Raw genomic sequence first — 25,424 nt, forward strand, 5'->3', positions numbered from 1 at the left:
CTTTCTTTCTGTTTGTTTTTTAACCACTCGTACAGGGGTTACAATCAAAGGTGATTCTCCAATGTGTTAATGTGTCTGTCTCATAGTATTGCTCCGGTGTTTTAATGTCCCCCCAGGCTCGTCTGCCGTTAAAGTGGATGGCTCCAGAGAGCATCTTTGACAAATTGTACACCAGCCAGAGTGACGTGTGGTCTTTTGGAGTTCTCCTCTGGGAAATCTTCTCTCTGGGTAAAGAAACACGTTTCATTATCTGTGTAAAAATCAATGGGATGCAATGAAATCTCCTCCAGAAGTGTTGTACTTTCTAAAAGTGCCTATCAATCTCAGATCCTGACAAAACTAATGATGAAATTATTGTTTGTTAACTTTTAGATGGAAAAGTAAATTGTTATCACTGTAATCCAATCTCAAATAACTTGTTTTACTAATGTCTTATCCTCCTATTGTCTGCCTTCAGGTGCGTCTCCCTACCCGGGAGTACAGATTGATGAAGACTTTTGCCGACGATTGAAAGACGGCGTGAGGATGAGGTCACCTGAGACTGCCTCCCCCGAAATGTAAGCGTGGGCTTTGATTTATTCTTTTTCTCTCCTCTTTTGCTGTGAAATTATATTAATTGGCAAACTCGAGCCAATCCTTACGGCAAACCAGGACTTGCTCATTTAGAGGAGGATACAAGATGAAATGTGCAGTGGTGTAATTGAGTGAGGGGGAGCTGGAGACCCCAGTGTTGTGTTGTTATGACCGTGCTGCTCTCTGCTGGTAGATATGGCATCATGCTGGCCTGCTGGCAGGGGGAACTCAAAGAAAGACCCACCTTCCCCGCCCTGGTTCAGATCCTGGGAGACCTGCTGCAGGACAACAGCCTACCTGTAAGTTACCTGCTGGAGAATCCTTCATTATAGCTTGTTATAAAGGTCACATATTATGCAAAACCACTTGTTCATGTCTTTTCTACATCGAAATGTGTCCCCTCTGTGTAAAGAGATTCTGAAAGTTTGATCCATTTATATAAAAACCTGTCTGAAAATGAGCTGATCAGATTTTGGCCACTTTATGATGTCATAACCATTTATGTGGCTTGTGTAACCATTAGCCAATCACCAACCAAGGTAACCCCCCCCCCCCCCCCCATCACCTGAATCTCCTCCTAGAGCACCATTGTGTTCTTTTAACCAAATATCTCTCAGAGGGGCGTGGGGAGGGGCTCCTTATTTTATCTAAAGTATCTAAAGTAACAGACAGAGAATCAGCACTTTGGAAACAGGGCTGAAACAGAGGGGTTTATGGGATGCTACAATGATCTGTTTGGTATGTCGAGCCAAACTCTTCAGAGACATGTTTTGTATATATCTGAGACCTATAATATATTGATGAAAAACAGTATAATAGGGGACCTTTAAGTGTTGGTGAGTTCTTGTGAATAGCTTTTAGAAAACATTTTCTCTGCCTACCCTTCAGGATGGGAAGGACTACATTCCTCTGAACCACTCACAGAGCTCAGAGGATGACGGTTTCTCGCAGGCCTCGTCTTGCCCTCCATCTGAGGAGGAACTGAGGATGCCCTGCAACACTCTGCCCACCAGGTATATCTACATCCTGTATTCCCTGAAAATATATTTAGGTATAAGTAAAGATTCTTCCATGCGCGCTTGAGTGTGCTTCTGCATAATCAAACAAATTCATGTAAGAGATGTTGGGTTTTGTCTGAGCTCATCTGGTTGGGTGGTGATGATGATGATGATGATGATGATGATGATGATGATGATGATGACGATGACGATGATCTCAGTGGGTCTCAAACGGTTTGGTCACAAATTATTCAAAAGATTATTTCCGCGGCACACCTTCATATGATCATATATATTATAAAAAAAATAAGAGAATAAAGGAAAAACTGTTATGAAATCTACTATATGGCAGTAAAACAAGAATAGAGTTTAATCAGGGTTTAGCAACATTGAATGAATGTAAATGAGTTGAGAGCTGTGTGGTGGTTTGCTACTGTTGCCAAGGCTACTGTCAATCAAATCTGATCAAATGCACAGGAGCTTGAAACGTGCACAAAAACTGAATCTTTAATGGCAACCTGAACTCTCCAATTAGTTTCAAAATGAATTATCCACCTTAGAATGAGCAGCAAATTACAATTTGAAAAGTAAACATGTGAGCTTCCAACCCATCATTGAAATGCCTTTGAGATAATGTTTAAAGCTTTTTTCCACATTGTGTTAATACCCTGACAGCAACCTACAGAAATAAGACAGGACTTGAAATGTAAACCAAGCGACTGTTCCTATTAAACTAGCTGTCACAAACAGACAAGGTAACTTACGTTTATTTAATGGGACGAGACTTTTTTTTTTGATTAACCAGTCGTATAGTCGTATTGCGTTTATCAGTTGGTATTTACTTTATTTAGCATATTGAATTGTGTCATCATGTATAGACACTCATTGATATGAAATCAAATCAGACCTCTGACTGAGAAAAGCAAAGAGCTGACAACCCATTCCTAACCAAATAACCTATTGCTCTCTTTTACCTTTCCTTATCCCTCTATCCATCATGTATTGATCTGATAATCCTCTCCTTTTTTCAGCAGGTATTATAACTGCGTGCCCTTTACCGGCTGTGTGTTTGTGGGACCCTCCAAAGCATGCCAGCCCAGAGTCAGGACATTTGAAGAGTTTCCCCTGGAGATGCATCGACAGAAAGCTCCTCAAGTAAGCTCTTGATCTTTTATCAGCGCTTAGAGGAATGTGACATTTGGTCAATGGCATTCGGGAATTGTCTCCTTGGGTAATTACCAAACAGAGTTGCAGAGATACCAGCCGGGTCAACGCAAGTCATTTAATTCACATGATGTCAAACTGTGTCTCTTCCCAGGATAACCAGACAGACAGCGGGATGGTTCTGGCCTCGGAAGAATTTGAGAGAATTGAAAACAAGCACCGAGGCGCCGTCTCTAAAAGGTTAATCAAACAAAAGCTTTTATCCATATTTTTGTCTGAAACTGACAGTGACGCACTAGAGAGACACAGCAAATGATTTAGAGACAGTGCAGACACATAAGGAGAAAATAGTCATCGCTTTATAAGTGATGAGATCTGCAAAGGATGGAGGCAGGGTGGATGGGTAAGTAGGAGTGAGCAGCAGTCTGAGTCATTTGAACCCAGGACGCTTGTCAGAGTTTTGAGATCTTGGCTCAACAATTCTTTAAAGAGCACTAAAAAGTGTTTTGCTAAAAGTAAGGAATAAGACTTACAACAATATGAAGAAGGAACCTTTAAGAGCATTTCTAGTGATTTATCACATGTTAATGATTTCACAAAGCCTTCCCAATCGTTCAAGTCACTACAAGGGAAATCAAGAATAGAAAAAAACTGGGTTCGCATTGTAACAAAAATACTTCCCTACCAGAAAGAAAAATCAATCCTATCCTGAGTCCTATCATGTTTATTATTAATAATATACTGATACTATTTAACTGTCCCACCCTGTCTGTGGATCTCAGCCCAATTAGTTCCAACTGAAGACATCAGTCAAGAATAAATAGTTGTAAAAAAAAAAAGAAGGTTAAATACCTTCTTGTATCAGCCGGGCACTGTGGTTTATTTTTTAAGGGTTTTTACTTTATATATTAATTGCATCGTTTAAAGTCGACCCCTTTCAAACATATGCGAGCATGTGAGTTATTAAAACTAAATGTTGGTTTTCTGTAGTAGCACATTAAGATTAGTGATTATTTGTGCATGTGATTTCCTAAACCCTCCCACAGTAGATGATGTATGTTGTTCTCTCCCCAGCCGTATGGGCAGCAGCAGCAGCACAGAGCCCCTCACGGCATCCCATGGTTCCTTGGGGCGCAGCAGTGACCCCGGCAGCTCCAGTCTCCGGCCCACCTTCTTCAGCCAGCTCTCAGGACAGACCTTCTACAACAACGAGTACGGACACCTGTCTGAGGAGGGCTTCTGCGACTTCTTCTCCACACCGGACGCCCACTGCCTGGCCTCCTCCAACGTGTAACCTTACCAGAGAGGCAGCCCGAGAGAATGGAGAGTTTAAAAAAAGTAGGAAAGCTCAGGGTAAGGGAGGCTTTAGTAAAGTTCCAGTTGTGACATGTAATAAGTCATTTATTAAATGGTAGATCTGTGTGACTAGACCTCTGATCATCGCTTCCTCTCGGGCTGCTGCCTCCACAGACTGAGCTCTATGTGCCTGAAGTTCCTCTAACCAGCCACTGGGTGGCAGCATTATGACAAAAACAAACCCTAAGTATTTTTCTATTTACACATTTCTATCTTTTATATACAGAGTTTTCTTCCTTAATTTTGTACAAACTATGACTCATATAGGAGGCAATAAAGAAAATGATTGTCTTCTCACTCTCTTCTCTCTGATTAGTAGGTTGTCATTACTCCAGTCAAATACATGTTTTAAGGGCTAATTTGCAATCGTCACCAAATAAACAAACAAACAAGTCAACAAATGATGATCCACATGGTGGACCAATCAAGGAAAATAGCAAGATATTTAAGGATCTGTGTCATTCTCTGGAGGTGGAGACACGTGGATACGCGACATGGTGAACAAGGGATAAGTGACGGAGGTAAACAGAGGGATGTGGGGCAAGTAAAATGGGGTGAGTCAGACTAAGCACCTACTATCAGAGCTAGACGTAAGCATGATGACAGCTGTGACAGCCTCACAGGCCCACAACACATGACAACCTGCAGCGTGTTGACACTGGAGGGAAATGAGCTGCAGCAATTGGGTGCAAAGTCCACTTCAGACACAAGTACAGCCAATAGAGCTTCAAGTTAGAAATCAATCGGTGCAAAGGCTCCATTTTTAGTTTCTATAAATAATATTGTTGTTAAGGGTAACTGGATAGATTCAGTTTAACTGTGACATGTGTAAATGGTTCCAGCAGACACCTTTGAGGTGAAACATGTCTGCAAACCTGCAGGGTTTGACTCCATGACTTGACTACTTTAGTTTTATTAGGAAATCGTGTACTTTTTCAGGAAAGAAATAAAAAAGTATTCCTTGTTGACAACAATCTAGAAGATGAACACTTCCTTTTGAGTTGGACAATCTAAAACCTACAACAAGCTCGCACAATGTATCCAAAACAAGGAACAAGTTCTTGATAAATGTGCCTTCCCTTCTTGGGAAGTTTAAAATCAACTCATTCAATTTGCAGACCAAGATTGTTTTTGGACACACCACCTCAAAGAAGCTTTGGATATGAAACCCTAAAGCAGCTTGAATGCTGTTGAGTTTCTGTTTTTATCTGATTTTAAACCAATTATTTATCCATTTATTTCCCTTTTTGTCTTTTTCTTTGTAAACCATTAAATATGATTTGGAAATCGTATTGTTAAACTGAAAAGCTAAATTAGGAAAAGAGAATGAATGTGACAAGCTTATAGAAACATGAACAAATAATGACACCAGTGGTTTCTATGGTACCTTTACTCGAGGAACACTTTGAGAGGGAACAGGAAGTGGATGACCTCAACAGTAGAAAGAGCAGTTTGATTATCACCATCGTTGATCTTTTTACAACCAAACATCATGGTCTACACATGTTCTCCTTACAAAACCACTTCTTCTTTACAACTTTATCAATGAGTAAACAAATTCCTGTACCGGGTCAAAAGTCCAATAAATCCATCGTAAAAAAAAACAGACATTCTCTAGATTTTCTGAGATAATTGAGAAGGAATGAAAAAAGTAAAAGCAAGGACGGTTAACAGCATTGATGATATATTTGGTTTAAATTGACTGAAAGGTAAACAATGATCACTGGTTTGAAAATAAACTCTAGAAAGTGAATCTACACAGAAAGTTGTAACATGCAAGACACTGGTTTTAGTGGCAGCCACTGCAAACAGACAGAATAACACATGAGAGCTGATGATAAGCATGGAAGAGGTGACCTAAAGGCACATGGTTAGAAACTGGCCATAAAAAAGTGTGTTGGATGGAACAAAGTGACATCAGATGTTGCACAATGTTGTTATGGAAAGTGTGAACTATGGAAGCACTTTAAAGTTCAGCCTATTCACATACCAGCTTAATGTACCCAAACACTTCCATAAAATGATTGTTCTCCTGAAGAGTGAATGGGTAAAAAGACTGATACACTGGTTGAACTGATCCTTTAAAAACACATTTAAGTGTGTCTTGTTTGTACATTTTACAGACATAACCTGAACACTTCCCTACAATTGAATACATTTAAAGATTTGTGTCATACACACATAAAAAAAAAGAAAATGTAATATCAGCCTTTTTGTTTTGTTTGACTTCATTTTAAGTGTAGCCTTCAAATACCCAGATCGGTTGAACTTTGACACACAGCACTTCATATTACCAGTAACAAACGAGCTTCCCTCGTCTCTTCCCTTTACACCAAAGATGTAGAAGCAGTCATGTGATAGTCAGCATCCATGCGTCACCAGATGCAGCCTGAGAGGATCTTCAGTAACGGAGACGCAGTCTTGAAGCCTGGTAGTTAGATCGACCGCCCGGAGCCACGCCGTTGGTTACGATGATACACTCTTCAAAAGGAAGTGGGCTTTGATTTAGCTAACAGGCTTATTTTGCACTTTATTTAAGTTGAAGGGAGGAGTGGGGAGCGGTCCTCAGGACATTTTGCCAATCTGGATCTTCTTCCAGGCCTCTGAGGCGGTGAATATACAGGAGTCGATGATTCCTGCCACTGTGAACGTCCCGCCCACGATGGCACAGATCTACAGAAAACAAGTCTGTCAGTCTCGCTGTTTCAAATCTTTGAGGTTTTCTTCTGTTTTTACAATGTCAGCTGCTTCTCATTTCATTGTAATTATAACAATACACTGACACTGGAATGTGCTGGAATCCAGCAAAGAGTCCTGCTGCAGCTTGACTCACAGTCTTTAACCATGACTCATGATCCCACTATGAGCAGCGTCAGGTCCTAACTCATGCCTGAAGTCATGATAAAGCTAAACAACTGAAAAGACAAATAACGGTTTAGCTCATCAGCCAGGCAGCCAATTTAATCCTGACGCAGTATCAGTCAGCAGGAAACATCCTGGTGAGGTGGTTACAGGCTCAGCCAAAATTCCTCAAATGACGAAGTCAGGTATGGAGGGGGTTCAGAGAAAGGAATTTAGGATGTAATAGAAATAGTTTTACAGTTTTTATCTTTTGTAAAGCTGTTGAAAGAAGCCAGGGTTGGAGTTGTCCCTGTTTCCAGTGTCTGAGCTAAGCTAAGATGGGATAGCTGTAGCTAGCTATATATGTAGCTATAGAAATCATTCATGTGAGAAACTACAGTAAAAGTCTAAATAAGTATAATGTACATTATACGAATACGATAGTACGTATACGAAGTATAATGTGTTTATAATTGTTATGCTATGACGTTTGTATTTTGTTTTTGTCTTTTCTTTTGTTTGCACAGCCCTTTTTGTGATTTGGGGCTATAAAATATTTTGATTTGATTTAACCCTCCTGTTGTCTTCGGGTCAAATCTGACCGAGTCAATAATAATAATAACTTGGATTTCTATAGCGCCTTTCATGATACCCAAGGTCGCTTGATTTACTACTTTCATCAATCATATTTTTTTTGTTTTACATTCGATTCGATATCCTTCACAGTAGACATTTGAACATATCAAATAGCTGACTACCACTTTCATTACATTTTGGATGATTTAGTCAACCCATGGTGTTCTTCGTCAAAAATGACCGCCATAAAGAAAAGGACTTAGTAACCATCAGAACTCAGTCACACACACACACACACACACACACACACACACACACACACACACACACACACACACACACACACACACACACACACACACACACACACACACACACACACACACACACACACACACACACACACACACACACACACACACACACACACACACACACACACACACACACACACACACACACAGTGTCGTCGTCCCCTTATGTGCCCAATCCCCCCACATGGATCACACCTGGCGCACGCAATACATGTTCAGTGTCTATTCTTTGTATATGTACTGCAGTTTTTCATGTATACCAGTAGTCTGATACAATATGTACAGTTTGAAAGGGCGTTAAATGAAATTTGGTAATGATTAATGTTTTTTGTGTTAAAACAGGACCGGTTAAATTTGACCGCGAACACCAAAGTAAGGGGGGGAAAACGAAGACAATAGGAGGGTTAAACATAGTTGTTTGAGGATGTCCCAATTCCCAAACTTTGTAATAGCAATATGTTTAAAGCCTCAAATCACAGTTTCACTCTATTTAAGAGCTTTCAAAGACCTTGAATTAAACTGAGTTTAATTTAGGACTTAGAGGCAAAAGATCTTTATATTCTGTCAAGGCTCTGAGAAGACTTCACTCACTGTTGTGACGAAGCGGTAGAAGGGCTGTCTCCTCTCCGTGTACTTCACTGTGATCGGACTGAGGTCGTATCGGAACCAGATGGCTGGGATGATCCTGCCCGTGTGGCTGTACGCAACGTATTCCTGGACGGGATGACAAAAAGGAAAATGTTACAAAACATTTAATGAGTGTTGGAGCTGCGCCTGGGGAGAGAAACACATTCATTTAACACAGACGGGTAAATCCCATTATGTTTAGAAATCCATTAAGCGCAATCTTTTATTTCATCCTTATCTCCAGTGGTGGCGGGTTTATGAGTCGTTACAGAATTGGTTTCAGATAAAGTCATAAATGCTTCCTTGTAAATGAATCTTGGATGAATCAAAGTAATGAAGTCAGCAAGAGGAGGCTACAGTCAATTGATGTTGTAAAAATCACAGCAAAAACACAACCAAGTTCACCCAAAGGAACATTTACAGCATTGAAATGTCCCTCAGCTGGACCTGTATTGACAAGTTGACGATGAGATTCAGGAATATTCTGCTCACTGCCTCGTTTCACAGCTGATCTGCACTGTGATTACTCCAAACCCAGCTGTCAGTCAGTTCTAGGAAGTGTGTTTATGGTTTGTTGACATCTGGGGAGCGTTTCCAGTCACTAGGGGCACGCTTTCACTTCTGTGCACAAGTTAACACAGAGATATATGCTCCGGCCATATGCTGGGATGGTCAAGCTGCTGCCTTTACACTTGCAAAAACAATGCATGACACGGAGGGAAAGGGAAAGATGGAGAATAGGAGAGAGACGGCACCTTGTTGGCTACTGTGTACTGGTAGGAGAACCTATGTTTGCCTGTCAGGTCTTCATACACCGTTGGAACGATCTTCAGTATGTAGTCGTGTGATGCCAGAGCTGCAGGAGAGAAGCAGAGTCATTTCAGTAAAACGTTTCCAAAAATTGATGTATTGTTGATCATGACGCAACTAGCTGGGAGCTTTTTTTATTTGAGATGGAGCGTCAGCTGTGGTTCCACTTAGGATTTGATACGGTGTCTCATTTCATTGCATCACCCTTGCATAAAAGTCACACATTGGATTAGATGGCTATGCAGATACGTACGATTGGATGACAGCCGATTAGCCCCCCCCAATGCATTAAAGGCTCCTTGGACTTTTTTGACCTGTGTGACAAAAGGAATCTGTGTTTAGCCTTGGTACAGTAGATGGTATCTGTTTCCTGTGGTGCGTGTCCTGACCTGGAGCTTTTCTCCAAACACCAGCTTGTGGATGTTGTGGGTCATGTCTGGGCTCTGGGGCTGGGCTGTGGCGCTGTGTGTCGACACATGGAAGTTTCCTGGCACCTGCAGACACACACACGTACACACACAGGCAGCTTGGTGTAGCTTAATGAGAGCACCTGCAACACATTTGGTTAACTAATGACCAAGTCTGAACACACACAGTTGTTTGGAAACTAAATGGCCTTTACCTCCGGAAGGAAAAAGTATTTCCGAATATATTCAGCGAGCAGGAGTGATCAATGTACAACAGCAGGGTTAATCATCTTAAATAGTCACGAAAGACTAACGCACAAAGATGGCGGTGGAGGCAAACGGGGCTTCACAGGGCCCAGACTGCAGAAGTAACTCAAGCTGATCCTAGGGCTCTTCCATTTAGCATAACTCCATTTTAGACTAGAGGAGGAAGACTATGTTTAACTCATGTGCAAGACAAATAAATAACCAGATACTTCAAGAGCCACCAACTTACTGGGGCTCTTATCCAATCCATCAACATGTAATAAATGGGCACAGAAAAAAAGCTGACTTGATTTTCTCTTAAGTCTGAGTGTGTTTTTCTTCCTCTCCACTGTGTGATGAGGAGGTCTTACTTTGTTGATGGTGAACTCTCCTTCAAAGCGACAACCGTCCCCCCGGTTGAGAGGAATCTTCATGGAGTTGTCTATGTGACCGACCTCGTGGCGGCCCATCTCATCCTGGATGTCCAAACCCACCACTGAAGACACATGGGAGATCATTAAAAAATAAATAATAAACTCAAAAGAACATTTAAATAATATAATAGTTTCCTCTGCTAGTTCAAACTTTGACTGTTTTCACTGATAAGAAAATGAGTCTAAAATTAATCAATTACAAAAATTACTTAACCAACTTATTAATTTAAGATTGATTTAAGAAAGTGTACATGTTTTGTTTTATAATTTCCATGAGTGGAATAAACTAATAGATATAAAATATAAATATAATATTAGGCAGAAATCCAAATCCAGGTAAAAAATAGTTCATTACAAATACATTATTTTCACTCTGATTAGACAACATTTAACTTCTATACCAAACATCCGCAGCTGTTTTGTATTTGAATCCTGATCTTTATATAAAAATGTAAATTGAAACATAAAATAAAAATAATTATATACACTTAAATGATGAGCTTACACGAGATCTCACACACAAAAAAAAAAATCACTTTTTTTTTTTAAATGTTGCTTTTCTAGAAATTAACTTAATTAAATACATAACTTCACAGATATTTTTATGACTCTTTATGAACTAAATGATGAATAGGTTATCAAATAAATGATACACAATGAGAATTATCAGTAGCTTTTCTTTTACAGCATCACAACCAAACAAACACAGTTTTTATTTGCCGGAGGAATAATAAGAGAAAGTCTGCAGAGGGTGACCCACAAAGTAAACACACAGAGTCCAAACAGACCACCTATCCTGCCTGTCTGTGTTTTTCCATCCAGCCCCCCCCCCCCCCCCTCATGCAGGCAGGCGTGTGTTCGCACCCTGGCAGTGGCCTATTTTCAGATCCGGCCTGTGCTGTGAGTTGGCCATCAGTGCAGGGGGGGGGGACGATGTGTGCAGGACCTGTACTAAAAGCTCCACATGCCGCCCGTCTGACCTTTGACATTCAAGACATGTTCGACCCCCCCACTCCGTCTGTCAAGGTCTCAAAATACAGCGCGCGGACATGAGATAAGTCTTCCCCTGTGAGCTGGTTATTTCTCCTTTTTAAGACATTTAGAACTGGAAGTGTGTTCATGTAAAGCGGATCGGGGGTGGCGGGGGAATTATTATAAGGTTATTACACGTGGTTCTGCTTTTCCATGAGGTCACAAATCGAGACCTGGCAACCCGTAAAGGTCAGTGGAGGGGGAAGTTTAAATGTCTAGATCCGGAACAGCACAGCAGAGTTGATAAATAGTAAAAAAGGGATGGAAATGCCAGCTTTTCCATGATGAAAAGATTTCTCGTGTCAGGGAGATTTGTAATTGATGACAACCTGATGTACAATATTAACTCACAGGCTGAGTAACATTTCTACTCATTACATGCAGCTGCAGTGTGGTTAGAGCAACATGTTTAAGCTGTGATTTAAGAGGGCCCCACATTTCTGCAACCATAAGTTTAAATTGTGCAAATAAACAAAACCGCCATACATACAATCACAGGGAGCTTTAATTGGACACGGCATGAGAAGGCCTTTGTTTAGGCATGCCATGAGTGACACTGTCTAAACACAGGGCCAACAGCTGTGTGTCAGCATGCCAAAACCTCCATCGCGGATATCACACAAGCATTTATTAGCGTTGCCATTTTTGGATATCGCTTGAATCGAACAAATGTGGGTTTTTTTCTGTGCTGCCTGAGCCTCTGTAAAGTGTGTCATTGGGCATAGTTTCTGACAGGAGTCATGGGTAAAAAATAACCAGTGACTGCTCTCCATCCTGCCCACTTCTCTGACATCCGATGCAGCAGAGAAGCCAATGGAGGCCACTCAGATTGCGCCACTGTGGCAGAACCAGATCAAACAGGCCAGAAATCTGCTGTTATCTAACACACACATAAAAACAAACTATTATGAGTCTACTTCTTTGTCTAGGCTAGGGCATCACTTATCTTTTGCCAATATACCATGTAAAGGGATAGGGCATGGTGAGTATGATAAGGTCTGATAAAAGGGAAAAACAGAACTATAAAGAGAGCGCATAAACAATGTGAAAAGAAAAACACACAAACAGAAAGTGTGATGCAGAGAAGAGGTGTGTAAAGTAGTGTATATGTATATATTACGTAAATACTCACAATCACAGTGTAAGTTTGGCAAACTGACGTTTAAACTCACTTCTATCTTCCCACCACTCTCTTTATCAGGATCATCCACATACAGTTCATTTACACTGTAAGGCACAGAGAAGGAAAACAAATGGTTAGATGAGCTCAAACTGAACATTTAATGAGAAAGAACAATAATTTGAGTAAAAATAAACTGGTTTTTCCTCCTACAATACACACTGCTTTAACATTGGAGGATACATCTTCTGCCAAATTAGTGTCATTTCCTCCCTGCTTACACCCCACCTACCGGAGTCAACCCTTATTACACATTTCTAAGAGGCTGACGCACACACAAAGCCAATTTCCTGAGAGAAGAAAACTGCCTCTGTTCATTGGTTACAACACATGCGTATCATCATAATGAGAGCATTGACATTCATGATTAAATCCCCGTCTTGTAAGTTTCAGATAGCACGTTCTGTGCCCGTGTGGCAACAAAGGAACTGTCCTCTCAATCAGTGTGTGTCAGCCACAGGATATTACAAGATACAGCCCTTATTCTGAGATGTGATGATCGATACCTACATTTCTGTGGCTATGAATCCCGTCAGCTCAGACAGGAACAGGAAGAGAATGAAGAAACAGCAGAGGATGGAAACTATGGGCAGAGAGGAAGAAAGTTAGAATGAATATTAAACTTAAGTCCCTGCTGATCCTCTGACGGCATTTATTTCCCATTCATCCCAAAATCACACTAGCGCTTCAAAGGATGATGCAGACCAAATGAGCCGGGCTGTTCCCGCCTTTAGGGATGGTTGACTTAAGTTATTGATATTAATGAAATCACAGCGGCCATAAAATACCCTAAATAGCCGTTACACTGACGGTGTAAAGCCTGCCATTACGCAGGTTTTGAAATAGTACTCGAGTCATTACACATTAAATATAAGCTAAACAAGCGGACATTACAGCATATCTGCTTTAAAGGGGTGAGCTAATGCTAGTCCTACAAACAGCTCCTTTTAGGTTTCCTTAGACGAACTCACACACCGTTAGTCACTCATACCGAACAACTCTGATAAAGAAGTTTTAAGGATTTAACTTGAAGCTAGACAGAAACCAAATTAGGAATATAGACCTTTACGTATATGTATTTTAGTTCAGTCTGAGCCTAAATAAAGCCTGAGCTTAAAAAAGAGAGGCCAGAGGGTCATGCAAAACGTCGTCATGTGTTTAGTAAGATAAATATGGAGGGAACTGATCTGTGCTGCGCAACATTGGCCTATCCGGTGTGGTGAGAGCCTGTCAGAAATCTCTCACTCAGCAGGTGTAGCGTGTTTATGTGGCAACTGTCTCCTAGGACCTCACAGTCACATGACCTTGTGGCTGGCAGGCCAAACCTGCGGCCTCTGAAGGCTTTACATAAGGTAACGTTTAACCAACAAACAATAGGGAGTGTCGCTATGACACATAGGTCACCAATTCAGGCTGATGAAAAGACTTGTACAGTAATTATTCCCAGGCTTCAAAGGGCGAAACACTGGCACGGGATTACTAAAGATCAGTGTAATAATGGTTTGGACTTCAAAAGCTCTGTAATGGAAATACTGACAAAGACTATTGAGTTGTTAATTTAAACTTGAGCTCATCCTTCCGATTGCTCACGCATGCGATGAAAGAAGATTATAAAGTAGCTTATTTGTATTTCTCAGACCTGTGACAGAAACAATCAAATACACCAACACCTAGTGGTGTAAAGTAACTAAGTAGATTTACTCAAGTACTGTACTTAAGTACAATTTTGAGGTGCTTGTATACTTTACTGGAATATGTTTTGCTACTTTGTATACTCCACTACAATTCAGAGGTAAACAGTGTACTCTTACTCCACTATATTTATTTGATACCTTTAGTTACTTTACAGATTTTGATTATTGATGTGAAATATAATCAATATATAATCATCATCACACTTAAATCAGAGTATAGTTCCAACTGGAGTAAATTAACAAGCTACCCTGCAGTATACAAAGTCATTAAAGCTAGCTGGATCTTTACCAGCTTTGATAACACTTTAAGGATCAATAATTATAATCAAAACATATCATATTTTATTATGAAACGGGCCAATCTGTAAAATTAGTACTTTTGGTACTAGTAAATGTTGATGCTAATACTTTATCTTGATTAACATTCTGAATGCAGGTCTTCTACTTGTAACACTCTGGTACTTCTACTTTTACTTAAGTACAAGATCTGAGTACTTTTCCCACCTTTGCTTACACCACAAATCGGTCTGGCATATACAACATGTGCATATCTGTAATCAGATGTGCCATATAACTCCCCAAGGCTTATTTCCCACCACACCACACACAGAGCTGCGAATGTTTTATCAACACAGGCAGAACAAACCAATGATGACAGAAAATCCATCACACAACAGACTGATACATTATGTTCAAAGTTACAACAGGTTCGGAAACCACTGTGGCCAAAACAGAGTTATTGTTCACAGTAAATACCGTAATAATTGAACTCAAAGGAATGTGGCCCTAAGAGAAAATAAAAAAAGCAGACAGGGTCAAATATTTGGCCTTTTGTGAAGAGGGGGAGCCGAAAATGTGAGTGCCGTGGGTTATCCGACCTGCGGTGGGTTATGTAAGAACAGTCGTCTAAAATCCTAATCAACCCTGTGCCCTCACTTGTAGACAGAGGATGGAGACAGGAAGGGTGTCAATTGTGCACAGGAAGTACTTCCATCCACTTCCTCATTGTTCAAAACTCTGCGGATGTGGATGGCAAATCCATTCTCTTCCATGTCATCCAGGAAAGTGTTTATAATGTGTAGAAAAATGCTCACTAAGCACTGATTATTATATATTAAGATTTTTATCTTTTAAGATTATGAATTTACAATATTGCAATCAGCTAACTTTTTCTAATAATATATCATTTTTTGCCCAAAAACTCTATAATCTTAGATACTGTTTTTTGTGTACAAGATTTTTTTTTTTAATGCCAAACTTTTTGGGCTTTCGTTTTCAACACACAGTGGACTGGATTGGAACCCAAAATGATCACTCCTTGATACAGGACAAGGAGTGGACAAAAACGGTTTATGAAATCAAACGAAACCAAAAGATTGACATCTTGCGGCTGATTCATCATGACATCAGTTTAAATTGATGTTAACACTACCTTGTCATTGGCTTATAAATAAGTAATCCTAGTAAATGACAGATTGGAGCCAAAAATGTGTCATCAGGAGTTCTGTCTTGCCTCAAGCAGTGAATAATCAATACCACTCACTGATTACACAATGACTTATGGATGACGAGTAAACACAACACATGATTTGACAGGAAAAGCATTTAGATTTCCACTGATAACTTCTCGGGCCCGAGGTGATGGCTGAGCACGATCTTTAACATTCTTGCCATACTAGTTTGTGCTGGAACAGGTTGGTCCCTGTGCTGAAGGACTCCGTCAGGACGTGCCTCCGCGCTGGGATAGGCAGGCGCTTCAACTACAGCTCCGCCCTGGCCTGAACTATTCCTCAATACATCCACCTCTCAAAGCAGTGAATGGTTCCTCTTTCCATTTACCTTTCATTGATAAGTGTGCATATAATATATCACAGGTAAGTAAATAGTGTGTCTTCAGTCCAGCAATGGTTATTAGTGATTGCCATTTAGGAATAGGCAGTATAGACAGGATAATATTTGATAGAACACACGCCTATCATTTGAATCAATATCATTATATGGATGAAAGCCTGTTTTTTTCACTGTTCTTTTCCCCCCAAAAAATCCTTTACAGTATTGTGACATCACAGCAAAACGCTTCCTACCACTCAAGGCTAGTTAGACTGCTAAATGTTTTTATAATGAATCATTAGGAAATAAGAAAACCTTTTGGGTACACACTTTCATTTTCTAGGTAAGAAAATGTATATCACTGTCATGTCTAAAAGCTCAATGCAAAGCTATAGCCAGCTTAGCATAAAGAGACAGCTAGCCAAGCTCCGTATAAATGTAACAAAATCATCTTATTAACACCTCTTAAGCCCAATAATAAACAGGAGTTTACAGAATTTAAAAAGTGTAGACACGACATGGACAAAAAACATGTTTTTATGAGGCAAGAGCCAATAGCCACTTAGCAAAAAGCACATTCATTCTTACAAATTAACACATCACATTGAGTTAGTTTAATATGCACATAAACCAAAGTGTAAGAACCTCAATAAAACCCCAACTTGTTATTGGGTGTGGTGTTAATATGTTATAAGCTGCTGAAACATGATGTGTGGTATCAATATCTTCAATGAGGGGATTTTAAGTTTGTGATTGAATCAACAAAAAGATCCTTATAGCACCAAATCTAAACATATAGATGTGGACATCTTTATCTTGATAACATAGAAGCTCATCATGTTGTGGTGAAGGACTACTCACTGAAAGCTCCTGTGTAAGTGGGCTGGGTGAGATCTTTTGGCACTTTCCTGTAGATATCGAATCTGAGAAGAGAAAGGAAGAAAGAAAAGGGAGGGGGGGAGTGAGAAAAAAGAAGAGAGAATGTAAACACTACGTGCTGAGAAAAAGGCACATGCTGTACCCATAAGGCAGTAAGATATTATGGAAGAGTGGAAGAATGTTAGCTCTGGACCCGCGCCATCACACACAGGTCCAGACAGCCAGCCGCAACACACACACACACACACACACACACACACACACACACACACACACACACACACACACACACACACACACACACACACACACACACACACACACACACACACACACACACACACACACACACACACACACACACACACACACACACACACACACACACACACACACACACACACACACACACACACACACACACACACACACACACACACACACACACACACACACACACACACACACACACACACACACACACACACACACACACACACACACACACACACACACACACACACACACACACACAACAGGGTTACACCTCTTCCTTTGAATGTGTAATCCTGACCTGACCCTAACAAAAGTCTCTGACACTCAACAAATACAAACGATAACACAACGCCAACATTAACACACAACACTAAAAAGACACACACACACACATCATAAACACAGCTTCAAATATAGAGGGTTGGATCTTATTGTTACCATACAAAAATGAACAGTAACACCAGCAGTGAAGGTGGAGGATGAACGTGTAAGACTAGGGCTGCTCGAATTATGGCAAAAATCATAATCATTATTTGGGTCAATAATTGATATCACGATTATTAAAAACGATTATCCATTTACTTTGAAAACATCAATTTATTGGAGAAAAAAAATGTGAACAGTATGTTTTTAACAGTTGATTACCCTGAACTTTAATTATAATTCAACTGAAAAAAAAATACAAAAAAAAAATTATTGGAAAAAAAATACAAAAAAAAAATCATAATAATAATAAAAAAGAATCGTTTTATTTCGATTACGTTGTTTTCGTAATCGTTGCAAGCCATAATCGTAATTGCGATTAATTGAGCAGCCCTATGTAAGACTGCTGTTTTTATTTAAATCATCTAAAGCTTTAACTTGACATTTTTGTGACTAAATTTGAGACTGTGCGTAGATCAGTGAATCAGAAGCGGAGGAGGATCATAGCAACCTGCGCCAATCGACTCTCTTATGAAATATTCTTGTTGCCTATTTGGGGGAGCTGAGAAGGTGGGAAAAAAGCTGCGACTCAACACCAAAACTATTTCAGCTCATGAGATCCTGCACATGTCCTTTTTGGGGCAGTGAAACATTTTAAACCCCAAACTCCTTCGCTCACAAACCCCACCCACCCACCCATGTCCATCCAGAACTCACATCTGCTCACATTTCTTCCACAGAGTGGTGAAATAACCACAGCTGATGTGGTCCAGGGCGGGGGGGGGGGGGGGGGGGGGGGGGGGGCTTCCTGTCCAGCCCTGACCCCGCTGCTTCTCGTGTTTTGTCTCAGCTTTCACTCCTTTTTTTTCATCTACAGCTAAACAAACACCTCGCTAAACAATCCTAAACACCTCTGACTCTTCCTCTCTCTCTGATCCACATCCATCGATGACTTTCTGAGTCCCTGTCCCACTGGTGTGAGGTCACTGTGTGCTAATAGCTGGCAGGATGCAGAGAGAGCTTCAGAGATGGGACTCAGGGAGGGGTCGCTCTGTTAGAGGATCAGAAACACTTCTAGAGTGACATACTTCCTGAATGTCAGGCTTAGAGGGAGGGTCTCTTTCCTCTTCACGTCCCCTCCACCCAGCCTCAGGACTGAGCTCCGGAAGAACCAGACAGGTGGAGCATCGCGATACAGACCCCTGTCGTGTGAAAAACCTGAAAGTCTTGTTGATTTTCATCTTTCTCTCTTCAGTTCAAGGACTATTCACTACATACGTTAGACAGAACCTAGAGCCTGTTTACGAATATACGGCTTTATACACAATATGTTGAGATAATTGATATATCAAGCAAGTATACTTTGAATGTTGTATGTGACGGGACTACGGATGGAAATGAGCTCAAAGCTCAAATCCGGCTCATTTACATTTGAAAGCATTATTTTGTTTAAAATGTTCATTAATGTGCATTGTCCCGGGTCAAATAAACGATTAAATGAAAAATTCAAATGATTACCAATTTTTATATCAATTAGTATCAAGTTATTCAGACATTTTCATTAATTGAAATCAAATTACATAGATGTCCTCTCTTATGTTTATAATCTCTTATTGAGTTTTTCTCAAATTAAAAGTGACTTGAGGAATGATGTTGAAGATTGAAATCTAAATAATTATCTGTTAAATCACTATTGATTGCCTAAAAAGGTTAAAAATATCAGTGGTCACTCCTAAAGCCCACTGATGAAAGCCCTTTGTTTGCAGTATTACAAATGACGTGTCTGTTGAGACATATCCGTAAAAGCACGTACGCTTTGAATTAAGATTCCAAAACACACTTGCAACTACGGCTTATCACCTTAGACACGCCACGTAGAGCGGCGTTAGAGATTGTAAATTTAAATGGATTTGACGTGTATTGCTTTCAAATTAATACATCTTGGAAGTATCAATCAGCCATAAAGATATATTTAATTGTACGTTTAAAATCATATAATGTTTTGCACACAGCACAAACAGCTGATATACCTTTGAGACATGTTTTTGGCAGTCTATCTCCGAGACGAGATTATTAATAGTTAGAGAGACCCTCAGATCTTGCTGTAGGATCACAAACCCTTATTTTTAGGCGACAAAGTTTCCCTCCGCTAATGGTGAATGTGAGCAAGGAAACAAAATCTAGCTCGTCTGGTCACTCGAGACGCGAGACAGAAACTGATGCTACATGGGAACTCTAAATAGTCTCAAATGCACCTTACTGTACATCTGTCCACCAACAGTCTGGATATATCTAGACACAAGGTCTGAATTACACTTTAAATTAAGGGCTGGAAATAAGGACAAAAATAACAAAATGGCATAATCAAACTATCTTTAGTTTGTATTGATATTAGAGTAAGTAAGTAACATATCAACTTTACAATATATGGAATACTTTAAATATTTGAATTATAGGACTTATATCTAGATTTAACACTGTGCACTTCAGTCACATTAAATGTAATACAATTATTTTAAAAGTAGAGTGAATCATAATTTATATTATTGCAGAAGAAAATATATCTTCATTTATGACATCGATATACTTTAGCTTACCTAAACATATAGAATTTAAAGTATATAATTAAATATCACTGAAACTGAACGACTTGAAATATAGAAAAAAGGTAAGATGAACACAAAATAAAGAATCCAGTAAGGTGTATTTTTTTTTATGCATCATTTAAATGGGCATATTCAGGGTGAATGAGAACTCGGTTTCACTTCCTCTGCCAAGAACACGTTGTTTTCATGAATACTAATTGTGACTGGAGAGAGTTCACCTCTCGACCCCTCTTCGATGTTTGTAATTTTCTGAATTACAGTCAACACACGTCCCTCCGTCACTTCCCACTGCTCAGTCTTCTGTAAGAAGGGCTCAGATGTTTTGTTTTTAGTAAAGACATGTTGTACCAGCATCTTTCTGTTGACACCACACGGCCGCATTTCAATGAAGGGCCCTTGCTAAATAAACCATATCTCACGAATGAGTCATAGCGAGTCAGTGGTTCAGCCTTTTTTATGTTTCGCTGAGTAAACCCACATAGCGGATGTTTATGAATAACGTTCTCTTTCTCACATATGCTCACCTCACATCACAAGCTATAAACAACACATGTACCTCTGACTTTATTTACGTAGGTTCTATTCATTCATCTGACCAAAGTGTACGTCATGTATCAAACAGCAAACAGTCACCCAAGATGAAATGATTTGACATCTATTGACAGTGAGCATCCTCACTGAAGCTCTAAAGTTTCCATGATCTGATTATCCCCAAAACAAAAACACACTAAATGATCAGGTTAGCCGAAAACACATACCTGTGTGTGTGTGTCAATAAATGAGATAATCTGATACAAACCCTTTAATTATTCACTTATTGGTTCAGCAAAGCGGCTGTTCAGTCTTTCTGAATGACGTTTCCCATATTAGAAGCTGATCTATTGATGATACTACTTTTAAGTAAGTAATCACTGTAATTGCCATTTTAGGTAATGTTTCAAGGAAAAATACATTCCAAATACATATATAGTAATGACAAGATCTACGGTAATGTATGTTGCTACACTGATGACTAACCCTATTTCTGAGTGGGCGAAACAACTTTTTTTTGGTCAATCAAACCATTTCCATTGTTGCAGTGCAGGTTGAGCATGTTCAGGGCATCCAGTCATAAGCATGTGAACGGGACATGACCTGTTCATATCTCACACACACACACACACACACACACACACACACACACACACACACACACACACACACACACACACACACACACACACACACACACACACACACACACACACACACACACACACACACACACACACACACACACACACACACACACACACACACACACACACACACACACACACACACACACACACACACACACACACACACACACACACACACACACACACACACACACACACACACACACACACACACACACACACACACACACACACACACACACACACACACATACACACACACACACACACACACACACACACACACCATTTCATTATTACAACACAGCTGTGGTCAGTGTGAAAGGTGCGATTATTTTGACAGGCAGCTCATCTGTGTTATGCAAATGATCATCCTTTTCAACAGCAGTTACCAAGGTGACGTGTTCAGCTCGTTTGACATTATAACATGTAGTTATATAAAACAGAAAAATCCTCACACTGGAGAAGCTATAAGGGACTGTATGTATCTAAAGCCAGTTGAGTAGCACTTGAAATGTTTGGCTCTATGAAACCTGATGTACTTATATGAGTTTTCTTCAAGGTTGTATCTTCCTGGTCGAATGCACTTATTGTAAGTCGCTTTGGATAAAAGCGTCAGCTAAATGCAATGTAATGTAATGTAATGTATGGAATCTGTTGCTTTATAAATTACCAAAATTATAAATTAATTAACAGAAGTTCAGCATTAGTATCTCACCCTGGGAATTCACTATATTGTCCTTGTTATGGTCTAAATCAACTATCACTAATGACAATCCTGTGCCATTTCTTGTTTTTAATTTAGTGGTAAAACTCAGTCAATTTATCGATTCAAAGATAAAAAAGTATTGATTAAGGATTAATTGCTATACTCGTTTTTCAAGCAACAATTCTAAACAAACCCTACGCAGTCTCTTGTTAATCAAATATGAAGCTTTGCTGCTTTTCTTTATCTTATCATTGTGAATTGAATATCTTTGGGTCACAAAAAACAAGACATTTGAGAAAACCCACTTGCAAAAGTTGTGAAGGGCAGTGTTTTTACTACTTTTTGACATTTGATGTAAAAAAATCTGATTTTATTTATTGATCATGAAAATAATCATTGATTGCAGCACTAAAACTTTAAGTTGCACTCTGATGTAAGGATTGTGTACTGTATATGATTGCAACACTGTGAGTTTGACAGGAGAGCAGTCAGTATCTGGAACAGCCCTGATTATGAAGTGACCACTGAGTGCAAACATCCTGTTCTTCATTTTAATTAGGGTGCGCTCTATTGACAGTTTCAACAGCATAGGTGAGAGTATTAGCTCTGTGCCTTCTGCCCAAGTATCTATAGGTTTAATGGTCCTGTCAGTCAGGTGTATTTCTGACTGTTCATTGTCTGTTTTAATGTGTATTGGTGGCCAATGGACCTTAATGCTTTGTTTTGTGTACTGGGATAATTGTCTAGGTTTGATTTGTGAATAAGACTAAACCAGACCATCACTTTTTGCTTTTGCAGCTATGGCAAAACTGTAGTGGACTGTTCCTTAATGCACTACCGTTATCAGTTTCAAGACTTGCAATAGTTAGGATGGATGAGGAAATCTGCACATGCGCAGACATAAACCTACACAAAAACTGAACTAAATCTGAGCATGAGTCCACAAACTATAACCCCCGCGACAATGTAGCCCATTCATGCCAAAATGTGAATCAACACTGTTAAGACTTCGCTCATTAGTATGCGATGCTATGCCAACCATTAATTCATCCAGAGCACACACACAGACTGTAAAAAAACCCGCCAACGTCTCTCCACACCTCTCACAAAACAACCGGAAGCTCCGTACTCACCTCCTAACATCGAAAGGCATGATGCTTGCACGTTTGACAGGGGGATTAGCAGACAAAGCTACAAACAACAGGCTCTTCTACCGGTGGTTTATCGGTACCGGGCTGACGTCAGCTTAGAACGCTTTGCAAAATCTGATTGGCTGCGAGCTACTTCCTGTTTGCAATGATTCTCTTTCCTGTGAGAGCACTGTATCGTTTTTATGGCTTTACGGTCGTTGAACAAAGTTTGCTTTTATAAATAATCATGGAAGTAACAAATGATATTGAAATTCAATAATTTTACTTCGCTTTATTTATTTAAAAAATATATTTCACATAATATTTGACCTACTAAATTACTTGAATTGCATAAAATAAATTGTTTTTCTAATAAGAAATAGGTCATTAATATTCTGTGAGTTTCTGAGCAATAGTGTTTTCCTCAACAGTATGAATGCATTTTTTTTTTTCATGGAATGTGTGCAAAACATAACAATGTTACACTGAGAATGAGTGATTTTTAATCATCTAGTTTATTTCTATCTCGTGCCTGTTAACAGTTTAATCATACTAGGGTACATATTGGGTCATATATAAGTGTGTATTAATGTATTTGTTACTGTTACTCTTCCAGTGAAACATTTGGTTCAACAGTATTTATTTACTGTACATGTGTACCTAAATAAATACACATACACAGTTTAAGCATAGTAACAGATAATTCACGGACATACATTATAATCATTAAATTACGCAAATAATATAATATATTCTATAGTTGAATTACATATATATTTTTCACTTAGTTTGAAGTAAAGAGTTGCCAACTAAATTGTCGTTGAAAATTAGATTTGTGTAGGATTCAGGGAACAGATGAAATAACATTACAAGAACAATGTAAAAGAGAAATTATATAGAACATACACATGATGTCAGCTAACATTTCAACCTTTGCTCAGTGAGTCAATGTTTATGTGGCCTTGAACAGCAAGCCATAAACCATATCCTTTTTGAGAACATCTTTGTTTAAATTACTTGGTTGATCTAATGCCCATGTTGGCCCCAAACACATCCACTACACTGTTTGGCAGACATACAACAAGTCTAAGAATGTTTAAAAAAAGCCTGCTAATAGATCATCAACAGGGTCAACTTGGACCAGTCAAGATATTGTAGTGCTTGTCAAATTGGATAAGATCAGAATGGTTGATTGACAGGCAAATTCATTTTCTGCATAGTATAATTGCAGCAATATTAAAAGGTTCACATTATTGGTTTCCATTTGGAACTTTATCAGATATTGGACTGTGTGTACCATCACAACCCAGAAGCTTGGAGCTATACGTCATGTTCAGTTGTGGTGAAACACAAATTATACTCCGTTAGTTATGTTTTTCCCATGTCTTTTTTTATTGGTCTCCCCACACTCTTGTATTAACGAAACAAAAGTTTTTTTGGCTCACATAGCGTGTCTGTTGTTGAGACATACGACAGGATAGGCCCTGTGTTTTCCCAGTGATGTCTCAGCTGTTGCCCCTAGTGACAATGACAGTAAGCAGGCAGGGATGACAGCAAGTGACAGCAAAATGGACCACAGGAAATGCCTCTCTGCCGTCCTCTCTTTCACTTCCCTTTCTGGATGAGAACTACAGTTGGTTACAGGCTATAATTATGGGAATTCAAAACAGAGCAACAACTCAGGCTCTATTTTCAGACCTGTGTTCCAATATTCTGTCCCGTACAGTACAGCCAAACCGGGTTTTGATTCTCACTCAAAGAGACAGATTTGCACAGATGAATGTTGTCATACAGAGAACAGGAGTTTTTAGAAAGGCAAGTTTTGGTTTCATTCTTGATATTTTTGCTGATTATTAAGACCAAACAGCGAAAATATCTCTGTGTTTCTTTGATGAGCCCTTATACTTATATTATACTGTTTGACTTGTGCATTCAAGCTTAACTTTACTTTTCATGTGCATACCGAGTCATTATATATATATATATATATATATATATAATATAAGGGTATCAAATAAAGTAGTAGGGACAAAAGTGATACCTAAATAGAATAATAAACAGGCAGAATAAGAAATATCTAAATACAGAAAATAAAAACATAACAATAATATAAAATGTATCTTTATTTTAAATACATG

General features: G+C 39.3%; 2 protein-coding genes across 3 annotated transcripts in view; one reads left to right on the forward strand and one right to left on the reverse strand.

Moving 5' to 3' along the window:
* The window catches only part of flt4 (fms related receptor tyrosine kinase 4), a 49,364-nt gene extending 44,976 nt beyond the window's left edge, over nucleotides 1-4,388 (forward strand). The window contains exons 24-30 of one of the 2 annotated variants that reach the window (XM_079669089.1): nucleotides 117-228; nucleotides 458-557; nucleotides 767-872; nucleotides 1,462-1,586; nucleotides 2,603-2,726; nucleotides 2,890-2,975; nucleotides 3,810-4,388. In XM_079669089.1, the coding sequence (XP_079525215.1) occupies nucleotides 117-228; nucleotides 458-557; nucleotides 767-872; nucleotides 1,462-1,586; nucleotides 2,603-2,726; nucleotides 2,890-2,975; nucleotides 3,810-4,029 (873 nt within the window). In that variant the 3' untranslated portion in view covers nucleotides 4,030-4,388. The remainder of the gene's footprint in view (nucleotides 1-116; nucleotides 229-457; nucleotides 558-766; nucleotides 873-1,461; nucleotides 1,587-2,602; nucleotides 2,727-2,889; nucleotides 2,976-3,809) is intronic. The other variant, XM_079669090.1, reaches the window with a different exon arrangement.
* Nucleotides 4,389-5,463: 1,075 nt separating this feature from the next.
* ergic1 (endoplasmic reticulum-golgi intermediate compartment 1) lies at nucleotides 5,464-23,455 on the reverse strand. Its single transcript, XM_079669117.1, has 10 exons — nucleotides 23,290-23,455; nucleotides 16,944-17,005; nucleotides 13,069-13,141; nucleotides 12,511-12,605; nucleotides 10,284-10,408; nucleotides 9,649-9,753; nucleotides 9,513-9,573; nucleotides 9,205-9,305; nucleotides 8,414-8,536; nucleotides 5,464-6,764 (listed from the first exon to the last, which is right to left on the reverse strand). Exons 1-10 carry the CDS (start codon nucleotides 23,307-23,309, stop codon nucleotides 6,657-6,659), a joined length of 873 nt encoding a protein of 290 aa, XP_079525243.1. The 5' UTR covers nucleotides 23,310-23,455; the 3' UTR covers nucleotides 5,464-6,656.
* Between the last annotated feature and the right edge of the window lie 1,969 nt (nucleotides 23,456-25,424).

Source organism: Notothenia rossii (genome assembly GCF_949606895.1).
Source record: "Notothenia rossii genome assembly, chromosome: 3".
NCBI classification, from domain to species: domain Eukaryota; kingdom Metazoa; phylum Chordata; class Actinopteri; order Perciformes; family Nototheniidae; genus Notothenia; species Notothenia rossii.